The sequence below is a fragment of the Acinonyx jubatus genome, chromosome F2 (genome assembly GCF_027475565.1).
Source record: "Acinonyx jubatus isolate Ajub_Pintada_27869175 chromosome F2, VMU_Ajub_asm_v1.0, whole genome shotgun sequence".
NCBI classification, from domain to species: Eukaryota; Metazoa; Chordata; class Mammalia; order Carnivora; family Felidae; genus Acinonyx; species Acinonyx jubatus.
Window position 1 is genome coordinate 19,186,655 of NC_069394.1, and position 13,290 is coordinate 19,199,944.

The 13,290-nt window shown below is 36.2% G+C and overlaps 1 protein-coding gene across 3 annotated transcripts in view; it reads right to left on the reverse strand.

Moving 5' to 3' along the window:
- The window catches only part of MTBP (MDM2 binding protein), a 78,882-nt gene that overhangs the window by 35,955 nt on the left and 29,637 nt on the right, over window positions 1-13,290 (reverse strand). For all 3 annotated transcript variants that reach the window (XM_027063979.2, XM_015075829.3, XM_027063980.2), the window contains exons 12-13: window positions 5,800-5,973; window positions 4,284-4,391 (exon numbers count right to left, since the gene is read on the reverse strand). In XM_027063979.2, coding sequence (XP_026919780.1) covers window positions 4,284-4,391; window positions 5,800-5,973 — 282 coding nt within the window. The remainder of the gene's footprint in view (window positions 1-4,283; window positions 4,392-5,799; window positions 5,974-13,290) is intronic.

Here is a 13,290-nt window from a genome sequence, read left to right on the forward strand (position 1 = left end):
GTCTATCCACCAAGAAGATCTAACAATTGTAAACATTTGTGTTCCCAATGTGGAACACCCAAATATATAAATCAATTAATCAGAAACATAAAGAAACTCATTGACAAGAATATCATAATAGTAGGGGACTTCAACACCCCACTTATAACAATGGACAGATCATCTAAGCAGAAAATCAATAAGGAAACAATGGCTTTGAATGACACACTGGACCAGATGGACTTAACAGATATATTCAGAATATTTCATTCTAAAGCAGCAGAATACACATTCTTTTCCAGTGCACATGGAATTCTCCAGAATAGATCACATACCAGGACACAAATCAGCCCTCAGCAAGTACAAAAAGATCAAGATCATAGCATGCATATTTACAGACCACAATGCTATAAAACTTGAAGTCAACCACAAGAAAAAATTTAGAAAGACAACAAATACTTGAAGAATAAAGAATATTGTACTAAAGAATGAAGAATGGGTTAACCAAGAAGTTAAAGAGGAAATTAAAAAGTACATGGAAGCCAATGAAAATGATAACACCACAGCCCAAAACCTCTGGGACGCAACAAAGGCACCAAAAGAGGGAAGTATATAATAATCCATGCCTTCCTAAAGAAGGAAAAAAGGTCTCAGATACACAACCTAAGCTTACACCTTAAAGGGCTGGAAAAAGAACAGCAAATAAAACCCAAGCCAGCAGAAGGCAGGAGACAATAAAGATTAGAGCAGAAATCAATGCTATCAAAACCAAAAAAACAGTACAACAGATCAATGAAACCAGAAGCTGATTCCTTGAAAGAATTAACAAAATTGATAAACCCCTAGCCAGTCTGATTAAAAAAAAAAAAAAAAAAAAAAGGAAAATAAATAAATAAATAAATAAAATCAAGAACAAAAGAGAAGAGACCACAACCAACACTGCAGAAATACAAACAATAATAAGAGAATATTATGAGCAATTATATGCCAATAAATTGGGCAATCTGGAAGAAATGGACAAATTCCTAGAAACTTATAAACTACTAAAACTGAAACAGGAAGAAACAGAAAATTTGAACAGACCCATAACAAGTAAAGAAATTGAATTAGTAATAAAAAATCTCCCCAAAACAAGAATCCAATTAACACTCTTCTGAAGCTGTTCCAAAAAATAGAAATGGAAGGAAAACCTCGAAAATCATTCTATGAGGCCAGCATTACCTTGATTCCAAAACCAGACAAAGACCCCATTAAAAAGGAGAACTACAGACCAATTTCCCTGATGAACATGGATGCAAAAATTCTCAACAAGATATTAGCCAACCAGATCCAATAATATATTAGAAACATTATTCACCATGGTACCTGGGATGCAGGGCTGGTTCAATATCCACAAGTCAATCAATGTGATACATCACATCAATAAAAGAAAGGACAAGAACCATATGATCCTCTCAATAGATGCAAAGAAAGCATTTGACAAAATACAACATCCTTTCTTGATAAAAGCCCTCAAGAAAGTAGGGATAGAAGGGTACTTCAAGATCATAAAAGCCATATACAAAAGACCCACTGCTAATATCATCCTCAGTGATGAACAACTGAGAGCTTTCTACCTAAGGTCAAGAACATGACACAGATGTCCACTCTCGCCACCAATATTCAACATAGTATTGGAAGTCCTAGCCTCTGCAATCAGACAACATAAAGGAATAAAAGACATCCAAATTGGCCAGGAGGAGGTCAAACTTTTACTCTTCACAGATGACACGATACTCTATATGTAAAACCCAAAAGATTCCATCAAAAAACTGCTAGAACTGATCCATGAATTCAGCAAAGTTGCAGGATATAAAATCAACGCACAGAAATCAGCTGCATTTCTATACACCAATAGTGAAGCAACAGAAAGAGAAATCAAGGAATGGATCCCATTTATAATTGCACCAAACCATAAAAATACCTAGGAATAAACCTAACCAAAGAGGAGAAGAATCTATACACTGAAAACGATAGAAAGCTTAAGAAAGAAATTGAAGAAGACACACAAAAAAATGGAAAAATACTTCATGCTCACAGACTAGAAGAACAAATATTGTTAAAATGTCGATAGTACCCAAAGCAGTCTACATATTGAATGGAATCCCTATCAAAATAATACCTGCATTCTTCATAAGGCTAGAACAAACAATCCTAAGATTTGTATGGAACCAGAAAAGACCCTAAATAGCCAAAGCAATACTACAAAAGAAAAGCAAAGTTGGAGGCAATCTCGTACTTCAAGATGTATTACAAAGCTGTAATCATCAAGACAGTATGGTACTGGCACAAAAATAGATACTTAGATCAATGAAACAGAATAAAGAATCCAGAAATGGACCCACAAACGTATGGCCAACTAATCTTTGACAACGTAGGAAAGAATATCCAGTGTAATAAAGACAGTCTCTTCAGCAAATGATGTTGGGAAAACTGGATAGCGACATGCAGAAGAATGAACCTGGACCACTTTCTTACACCATACACAAAAATAAACTCAAAATGGATGAAAAACCTAAATGTAAGACAGAAAGCCATCAAAATCCTGGAGGAGAAAGCAGGCAAACACCTCTTTGACCTCGGCCACAGCAAGTTCTTACTCAACATGTCTCTGGAGGCAAGGAAAAGAAAAGCAAAAACAAACTACTGGGACCTAATTAAGATAGAAAGTTTCTGCACAGTGAAGGAAACAATTAGCAAAACTAAAAGGCAACCAAAGGAACAGGAGAAGATATCTGCAAATGACATATCAGATAAAGGGTAGGTATCCAAAATCTATAAAGAACTTATCAAAATCAACACCCAAAAACAAATAATCCAGTGAAGAAATGGGCAAAAGACATGAAGAGACACTTTTCAAAAGAAGACATCAAGATGGCTAATAGATACATGAAAAAATGCTCAACATCACTCATCATCAGGGAAATACAAATCAAAACCACAATGATACCACCTCACACCTGTCAGAATGGCTAACATTAACAACTCAGGCAACAACAGATGTTGGCGAGGATGCAGAGAAAGAGGATCTCTTTTGCGTTGCTGGAGGGAATGCAAACTGGTGCAGCCACTCTGGAAAACAGTATGGAGGTTCCTCAAAAAATTAAAACTAAAACTATCCTATGACCCAGCAGTTACATTATTGGGTATTTATCCAAAGGATACAGGTGTGCTGTTTTGAAGGGATACATGCACCCCAATGTTTATAGCAGTGCTATTGACAATAGCCAAATTATGGAAAGAGCCCAAATGTCCATTGACAGCTGAATGGATAAAGATGTAGTCTGTGTGTGTGTGTGTGTGTGTGTGTGTGTATACATACAGTATTACTCGGCAATCAAAAAGAATGAAATCTTGCCATTTGCAACTATGTGGATGGAACTAGAGGCTATTATGCTCAGCGAAAGTAGTCAGAGAAAGACAAATATCATATAACTTCACTTATATGTGGTACTTAAGATACCATGCAGATGAATATAAGGGAAGGGTGGCAAAAATAATATAAAAACAGGGAGGGGGACAAAACATAACAGACTCTTAAATATAGAGAACAGAGGGTTGCTGGAGGGGTTGTGGGTGTGGGGATGGGCTAAATGGGCAAGGGGCATGAGGGAAGACACTTGTTGGGATGAGCACTGGGTGTTATATGTAGGGGACGAATCACCAGATTCTATTCCTGAAATCAGTATTGCACTATATACTAACTACCTTGGATGTAAAATAAAAATGAAGGTCTATAGCAATCAGGATAAAAGTTAGGTATCTTTTCCAATATATAGCTAAAGGGAATGAGATACAAAATTTTCCTAAAGAAACGTTTTTATGAATGTTAACAGAGATGTACGAATAAAATACAAAGATTCTAAGTCTGGTGGGAAAAAAGTTGCAGACCATTTCTACTCTGCATTACCCTACCAAGAGTAGTTCTACAAATGAGCATTATACCTAAAAGGCAAAGAATGTGAGAAAAAGTGTGAAGTGTGCCTGGGTGGCCCAGTTGGTTAAGTGTCCGACTCTTGGTTTTGGCTGAAGTCATGATCTCACAGCTTCATGGGTGCAAGCCCCGCATCCGGCTGTGTGCTGACAGTGCAGAGATACTTGGGATTCTCTCTCTCCCTCCCTCCCGCAGTCGTGCTGTCTCTAACTCTCTCAAGATAAATAAATTAAATAAACTTTAAAAATGAAATTAAAAAAAAGTACAGCAATAACAATGCATTATTTCTGAACAAGTAAACATTTAATGAAATGTACAAACCATTACTTACTCAGACATTCTTTCAAAGCCAAAGCCTGGACATTAGCTAACTGTTTCTCTCTCTGTATAAGTTGCTCCCCAGAAAAATGTGGAAGTGACAAGAAGTCAAAAGGAAAGCCTGAGAAATAAAAAAAAGTCAGTATTAAAGATGTTCTATGACAATAATATTGAGTTCCCAGGAAAGTGTTATTACATAATTTTAAAAAACAAGTCAATTACTCATCTCTGTCTTGCTTATTTCAAAATAAATAATAATTAAGATGCAGAAATTAAGCATACTAAATTATTTTACATTTTAAACTCTAACCAACCTCTTAAATTGAGGGAATTTAGGTAGCAGAACAGAATTTCTTCCATCACATTTTCTTTTACAGGTCAGCTACTCAAGCCAGCCAGTCTCTAAAGATGCTCCCAACAAACTACTCCTGTCTACCTGCTGTGTAGTCTTTCCACAGTGAATCCAGGCTAACCCTATGAAATCAGTAAGGTACTATGGTAAAAGGGACAGTGAATGACTTCTAGGCTAGGTCAAAAAACCCTGAGGCTTCTTAGAACAACTGCTCTAAGAAAAGTTGGCAACCATGTAAGAAATCAGACTACCCTGAGACTAAAGTGTCATGAAGAAGCTCACTGGCTATGAGAAAAGGGCCTGTGAAGAGAACGTCATCCTAACCCATCTCATCTGCTCCGTCATCCTAATCCAGGAGCCAAACATGTGGCTGAAGAAGCTGTCTTATACAACAAGCTGCACAAAGTCTTCAAGTGGATGGAGTCTCAGCTCTAAGTGGGACTTCAAAATAGAACCATCCGGCTGTGCCCAGTCAACCCACAGGACTACAAAACATAATAATAAATAGGCATTTTGAAGCTAAACTTGGAGTGGTTTGTCATACAGGGATGGATAATCGAAATGTAGAAAATAAAAAGAAAAAAAAAAGATGGGCAATAAAACAGACTAAGATTCTTGAGAGGAAGTAAAAATGAAATATAAATTGTAGAAAAATAATATGTGTGTAAAGTGGAAAACACTGAAAATTTCCTATTTAGCACTGAAGTCTGACCTACTAAATTTTACTAGGTAGAATGAAAAGGGGCTTAATTTAGAGTACAGACTCTAAATTGTTCAAATATGCTATTGTATGTTTGAAATAAAAGGCAAATTGAGAGCGAAATGGAGTTTGGGGAAAATAAGTTCATTAAAAACCACAAAAGGTTTTGTTTTGTTTTTAAAAAAAAATTTTTTTTTTTAACGTTTATTTATTTTTGAGACAGAGAGAGACAGAGCATGAAAGGGGGGAGGGGCAGAGAGAGAGGGAGATACAGAACCTAAAGCAGGCTCCAGGCTCCAAGCCATCAGCTCAGAGCCTGACGCGGGGCTCGAACTCACGGACCGCGAGATAGTGACCTGAGTCGAAGTCGGACGCTTAACTGACTGAGCCACCCCAGGCGCCCCCTAAAAACCACATAAGGTTTAACTACATATACAAACAAATATAAAACGTTTTCCACCTGAAATCAACACTTACTCAGTTTGGCTTCTTCTGTCTTTGCTTTCATCTTTCCATGAATGAAACGGAGTGCAAATGAGCCATTGATCTGGTTGGCTGAGTGAATCAAGGTGGCTTTACATTTTCTCTTGCCAGCACCTTGTAACAGGAGATAATAGCTGGAGCACTCACCTTTCACTTCAACATCTGGAACTAAGCAAAAACAACTATCTTGTGAAGTATGTGAAAATTCAGCATGCAACACCACAGAAGCATACATTTGACCCATAGGGTATAATGACTTTCTACGTTATTTGAAAACAAGCCGTTATGCAATACATTTCGGGTAGCACTTGTCCATTTAACTCAGAAAAATGAAAGCAGAGAATCGTAACAAAAAGGATGCAAAGCATAAACACTGTACTTTAAATTAAACTCTGTACTCGTTCATTAGCTTTTGATATGGCCTACTAGAGTTCCATGGTATGTTTCTTCTATGACCCCACTATAATGTATCAACTACTATTTCCAGCTTCTATTTCTTTAAAATGGAATAAACTGACCCCTGCGAGCACACACAATTCAGGTGGTGGGAGCAGGAGTGCACAGATACACTTCAGGGTAGCTTTTTGGTCCTTGCAGTGGGCATCCATTATGCATTTTACAGAGGAAATGGAGAGCATTCATTAATCTGGTCCGCCAGTTATGTGAAGGTCAGTTAAGACAGCTTCTTGTATATTTTAAAAACAAATCAAGTGAGGGTTATAGCGAAGGTCAAAGAACAACTGCGAAGCCTTTGAGATTAAAAATAGAAGTAGAGTCCCTTTTTGTTGAAGATGGTGAATTAGAAATAAGCATTTATTTTCACCATCTCCTGAAATTCCACAAAATGAGAATAAAGAGATTTTTTAAATAGCACAAATCTACAAGGACTAATATCTGATAGAAGAGACAACAACAACTGATTTTAAAAGCAGGAAAGCAGATGAATAATTGGTAACAGACTACTGAGGAAGCTGAGAAAAGATAAACAGTGGAGAAAACTTAGGAGCAACATAATTTATACCACAAACCCTGACAAGACTCTGGGATGATGGTCCCAGATGGCACTGGAAGCAACGTGAAGGTGAAATAGGAAAACAGGTCGAAGTCTGTGAGAAGCAGTTTGGCATCCTGACCATTCTGTATTCTATTGAGGCACATGATTGTCCTGCCCCAGCCCAGAAGTCTAGTGGTTTACTCCCTGGAGAAAGTAACACAAGCTGCCTCTGGCCTGAGAGCTACTGGACAGAGAGTATGGTTAGAGTTAATTATCAGTGCATTAAGTAAGTACTTGTATACTGAATATTGAGACCTTTTACACTTCTCTATCTACCTGACTTCTAGAATTTTGGAAGCTAGATAACAGAATTGAGCTTTCTTTTGGAAATATGGTCAGTCCTAGAGGAAAGACTAAAGAATGCCAATGTTGGTGTCAGCTAGGTTCCCCGTTGAGATAACCCTAAAATGAAGATCACAGTCAACAAGCTACAGCCATGCATCCAAATTTTCCCATTAGTTTTCTGGTACTATCTCTTAAATGTGAGCAGGCAGCCAAACATCATAGGACCTCAAGGAAAGTTGTTAGTATGAAAACCAGATGCCAAAATAAACAGAAAACAAGTGACTTGCAAGAAACAAAGAATACGCAGTAAAAAGAAATCACACACACACACACACACACACACCCCTAAACCAAACATCCAATCAGGTCACTAGAATCCTCAGAATAGATACTGTATCCATTAAATAAGAACAGAAAATTGTAAGAACATTAAATAATAAAGAGCTCGTGGAAATGAAAAATAAGAAAGCACAGACCTATATTTCACCTAAAAGGTTAGAAGAAAAAGTTCAGTGAATCTACAGAATGTAGAGTAAAAAGACAAAGAAATGGAAAATAGTAGAGGAAGAGAAAAAGAGACAGACACACAAACCAGGAATAACATCTAAACAAGAGTAACAGAAGTGAGAAAAAAAAAAAAACAGAGGAAAGGAAATTATCAACAAAATCATTTTAAGAACATTTTCCCCAGTAAAAAGACAAGCTTCCAGGCATGCTGAGAGCCCAAAAAAGAATAAAAACAGACCCACTAGAGTGCATCATCCTGAAAATTCAGAAGACTAAGAACAAGTAGGTTCTACAAAATTCCAGTGAAAATATGGGCTTCCTATTAAAAAAAAAAAATAAAGAATGAGAACAGCACTAGAATTCTAAACAACAGCACTAAAAGCTGGAACATAATGGAGCAATACCTTCAAAATTTCAGGAAGATTTTAGAAAATATGCTCCACCAAAATGGGGGAGAAAAGAAAGAAACAGGAAGATTAAAGGATCCAGGCACCAAAAAAGAAAGGGCAAAAGAAATTTCTATGATGATGAAAAAATAGTCTTTTAAACCCAAAGCTATGGAACAAATCTAGAGAGTAAAACCAACCAATCTTGATTAGGCAGGTTATACAGATCTGGAAGAGATTTCTTACATATATATGATTGATGGGATACTTAATGTGCTCAAAGGTACTGAACTCAGTTTTACCACTGGAGGAAGGCTTTGTGACTGGATAGAAAAAAAGAATCATTGACTCTAGGTAAAACAGAATAATGCACAGGACAGGAAAATAAGATATATTACATGGCTCAACTGTGAAGAGTGATTACATACTCATAATAATTAAAACTATGAATATTAATTTACAATTACTGGGAGGATAGGGAAGTGAGAAGAATGTGAGTGTGTGGTAGGGGTGAAGAAACTTAGAGGAATCACACTTCCCTGTTTGAAAACTTACTACAAAGCTACAGTACAGAAGACACTGAGGCACTGGTATAAGGACAGACATACAGATTAACAGAATTCAGAGGCCAGAAATATACTCTCACATTTACAGTCAAAGGATTTTTATTTATTTATTTATTTTTGAGAGAGAGAAAAAGTGCGAGAGGGGGAGGGGCAGAGAGAGGGAGAGTCCGGAGCAGGCTCCACAATGTCAGTGCAGAGCCAGATGCAGGGCTGGAACCCACTAACTGAGATTCTAACCTGAGCCAAAGCTGGACATTTAACCAACTGAGCCACCCAGGCGCCCATACAGTCAAATGATTTTCAACAAAGGTGCCAAAACAAGTTGAAGGAGAAGGAACAGTCTTTTCAACAAATGCTCTTGGAACACATGAACATTCAATATGCAAAAGAACAAAGTTGAACTCCCATCCATCCACCTCTCAGTGGATTAATATACAAAAAATTATACAAAAATTAATTCAAAATGGATCATAGATATACATTTAAGAGCTAAATTTTAAAACTCTTACCATAAAAAAAGGCATCAATCTTCATGACCTTGGATTAGGCAATGGTTTGTTAAATAAGAGACCCAAAGCACAAAAAACAAAAGAAAAAAAAATAAAAAGTTGAATTTCACCAAAATTAAGAACTTTTGTGCTTCAAAGTACATCATCAAGATAATGAAGAGTCAAGCCGCTATGGACCTGGGGTAATAATGATATGTCAATGCAGGCTTGTCATTTGTAACAAATGTACAATTGGGGTGGAACGTTGGAAACAGGGGAGGTTACATGTTTGTGAGGACATGGGCTATATGGAAACTGTACTTTCTGCTTAATTTTGTGGAGTATTGAAAACTGCTCTAAAAAAATAAAGATTATTAATTTAAAAAAGAAGTACCCATATGGCAAGGCTGCTGTGAAGACAATTAAATGCGAGATGCTATGTGGAAAGTGCTTAGATCATTGACATATCCTAATTATTCAGTAAATATTACTAATTAATAAAAAAAAGTCAATCTGAAGAATAGAAGAAAGTATTTGTAAATCATATATCTTATAAGGGATTTGTATCTAGAATATATAAATAGCTCCACAACTACAATAATAAAAAGACAACTAACTCAATTAAAAACCGAGTAAAGGATCTGCATAGACATTCCTCCAAATATACAAATGGCCAATAAGCACATAAAGATGTTCAGCGCCATTAACCAACAACGTCCTGTAAATCAAAACCACAAAGAGATACCACTTTACCTCCCTTGGATGAATATAACAAAAAATATAGACAATACCAGGTATTGATAAGAATGCAGAGAAAATGAACTCTTATAGACTGCTGGTGGGAATATAAAATGGTACAGCTACTTTAAAAGTTAGGCAATTCCTCAAAAGCTAAACATATAATTAACACATAACTCAGCAATTCCACTCTCAGGTTTATATCCAAAATAATTTTAAACATATGTGTTCACGCAAAAACATGTACACAAATATTCACGGCAGCATTTACAACAGCACAAAAGAATCAACAGCTAAAGTGTCCGTCAACTGATGTGTAAATAAATAATGAGTGATACATCCAAATGACAGAGTAGTATTCAGCAATAAAAGGGAATGAAGTATTGGTATGAAGAACAACAAAGGTAAACCTTAAAAATATTATGCTATATGTGTGTATACACACACACACACACACACACACAGGAAAAAGAAATTTGTGTAATTAAAAAAAAATTTTTTAGGTTTTATTTGTTTTGTGAGAGAGTGAGAGCGAGCTTGAGCAGGGGAGGGGCAGAGAGAGAGAAAGAGAGATTCCCAAGCAGGCTCTGTGATGTCAGCACAGAGCCCGACATGGGGCTCCACCTCATGACTCGTGAGACCATGACCTGAGACGAAATCAATAATTGGATGCTTAACCAACTGACCCACCCATGTGCTCCAAAACTACTGTAATTTTATTACAACAGTTCATTTCACAGATGAACATACTGTGGCTTAAAGCTTATCCTCCGAAACATGCAGGAAGTACAAAAATAAATTTATGCAATTAGTGTGCAACAGACATTAATACCGTTCATAAATATCAATTTTAGAAAAGAAATTTAAATAAAGGTTATTAGAAAGATAAAACACTTGTTACCAGTTGCATTTGAAACTAAGATTTGCCAAGAGTTATAGTGCCTTTTTTTTATAGTGACTTTTAATTCATTTACCAACTCAGCACTTTGCCAATTCAAGTTATGTGTATCTCTTCAACCCATGACATCCTTTCCACATTGATTGTAAATTCCATCACCTTTATTAGCATTTTAATCACAGATGCCTGTAATTACAACAATCTTATTTTCCTCAAAAGAAAAATATTTGTTTTAAAGAACTCCCCTGACCATGATTATGCAGTCATTTAAAAAATGTTGTTCCAGATTTGGTAGGTGTTAATTGAAGGCTTATTAAATAACTTTTATGTAAAGACCACAGAGAGTAACAGATTTACAATTAGCTTTGTTATTCAATTCCCATAGCTCTTCCTAAAGAAATAAGGGGAAATGATTACAACAGAAAATTTCTGTTTTCATCACTTTTACACTATTAACTCTGAAGAGATTAATTGGCTTGCATGCCCTCTCTCCACCAAAACAAACATCCATTTTGGATCTATTATACAGGGAAAATGAAAGAGGCCAAAACTACAAGTGCCCTTTAATTGTATCAAAGTTTACAGGTAACATACACACTTTAACGAAGAGATATATTGATTTCTTTAGCAAACAAAATTCTAGTAAAATAAAAATCAAGTCATATTTTGTATCAATAAGTTTCTCAGTGGTTCTTAAAATCCTGTAAACAGTTTAACAGGGGTGCCTGAGTGGCTCAGTGGGTTAAGCATCCAACTTCAGCTCAGGTCATGATCTCACAGTTTATGGGTTTGAGCCCCGCATTAGGCTCTGCTGCCAGCTGGGAGCCTGCTTCTGATTCTGTGTCTCCCTCTCTCTGTCTGCCCCTCCACCACTCATGCTTTGTCTCTCTCTCTCTCTGTCTCTCTCTCTCAAAAATAAATAAACATTAAAAAAATTAAAAATAAATAAAAATAAAACAATAAAACAGTTTAACAATGTAAAATACAAAATCATATGAATGTAAAGAGGAAATAATATTCCACTTGATATAATGAAAAATATCTCAGGATGATTAGGGGAGTAAGATATTCTGGTTAAGTAAATCTTCTAACTTAATGACAAGTATATATATATATATATATACACACACACACACACACACACACATATATGTGTATATGTATGTATATATGTATATATCTGTATATATGTGTATATATGTATGTATATAAGAAAAATAAAATACCCATTATATGATAGTCACACTAAAAATTAAACAATAAAATAAAAATCTAGTCTTCAATAGGCATTTTGCAAGGCTACACACTTTCCAACAGAGATATCATTGTTCAAACAATTCTAAAGCCTAAAATAGTGTTTCTCCCCTCCACACACATTTTTTTTATTTTTTATTTTTTGCCTCAGAGCATCTGAAGGACTTTCTCTTTAGCAACAGTCGTTCTCTAGCCTAGGGCTGAGAAGAACACATCTAGGGCAGAAGTTCTTAATACTGGATGCACTTGAAACACTTGGGTGCTTTAATAATTTTTTTTAATGTTTATTTATTTTGAGAGGGGGGGAGAGAGAGAAAGAGAGAGAGAGAGAGAGAAAACAAGTGGGAGATGGGCAGAGAGAGGGGAGACACAGAATCTGAAGCAGGCTCCAGGCTCTGCACTATTAGCCCAGACCCTGATGCAGGGCTGGAACCCAGAAGAGGTGAGATTATGCACTGAGTCGAAGTTGGACACCTAACCGACTGAGCCATTGGGTGCTATTACAAACTACTGGGGTCCTGGCCTTGTCTCTTCCCCAGAGATTTGTATTTAATTGTTCTCAGGTAGGGCCCCATTTGGCTTTCTTCCTTTTTGACTTTCTTTCCTTCCTTCCTTCCTTCTTTCTGACACAAAAAGGTATATGTGAGGTATAATTTACACATACTTATATACATATATCAGAGTATAAATGTGATTAGCTTAAGAATTAATACAATTATGCATCCATCACTAGAATCCAGTTTGAGAAAACTTCCATTATCTCTCTGCAGTCAATCTCCTCTCCTATTCCTGGCCTCAGGCAACCACTGATCTTTCTAGTCCTTTAGCTTTTTGTAGAAATTCCACATAAATGAAATCATGTAATGAATAGTCTTTTAAATCTGGCTTTATAAACATACCATATTTAGGTACACCCAAAACTTCTCATGCCTCAATATGTTGAGCACTATTCCACTGTATGGACAAAACAAACTGTGTTTATCCATTCACTGGCTGATGGATGTTTGCACAGTTTCCAATTCTTAGCTGCTATAAATATGGCTTTTATTAACAGTTCCTTGCAAGTGTTTGTGTGAACATATGTTCTCATTTCTCCTGGATAAATACCTAGGAATGGAAATACTGGATTGCAGTTAAGTGTAAGTCTAACTGCCCAACTGTTTTCCAGAGTATCTATGCCATTTTATACTAATACCACCAATGTGTGAGATTTAGTTTCTTCACATTCTCATCAACATTTGATAGTCACTGTTTTTCTTTTTTAAGTTTTTATTTATATATCCGGAGTGACAGAGAGTGGGGGAGAGTG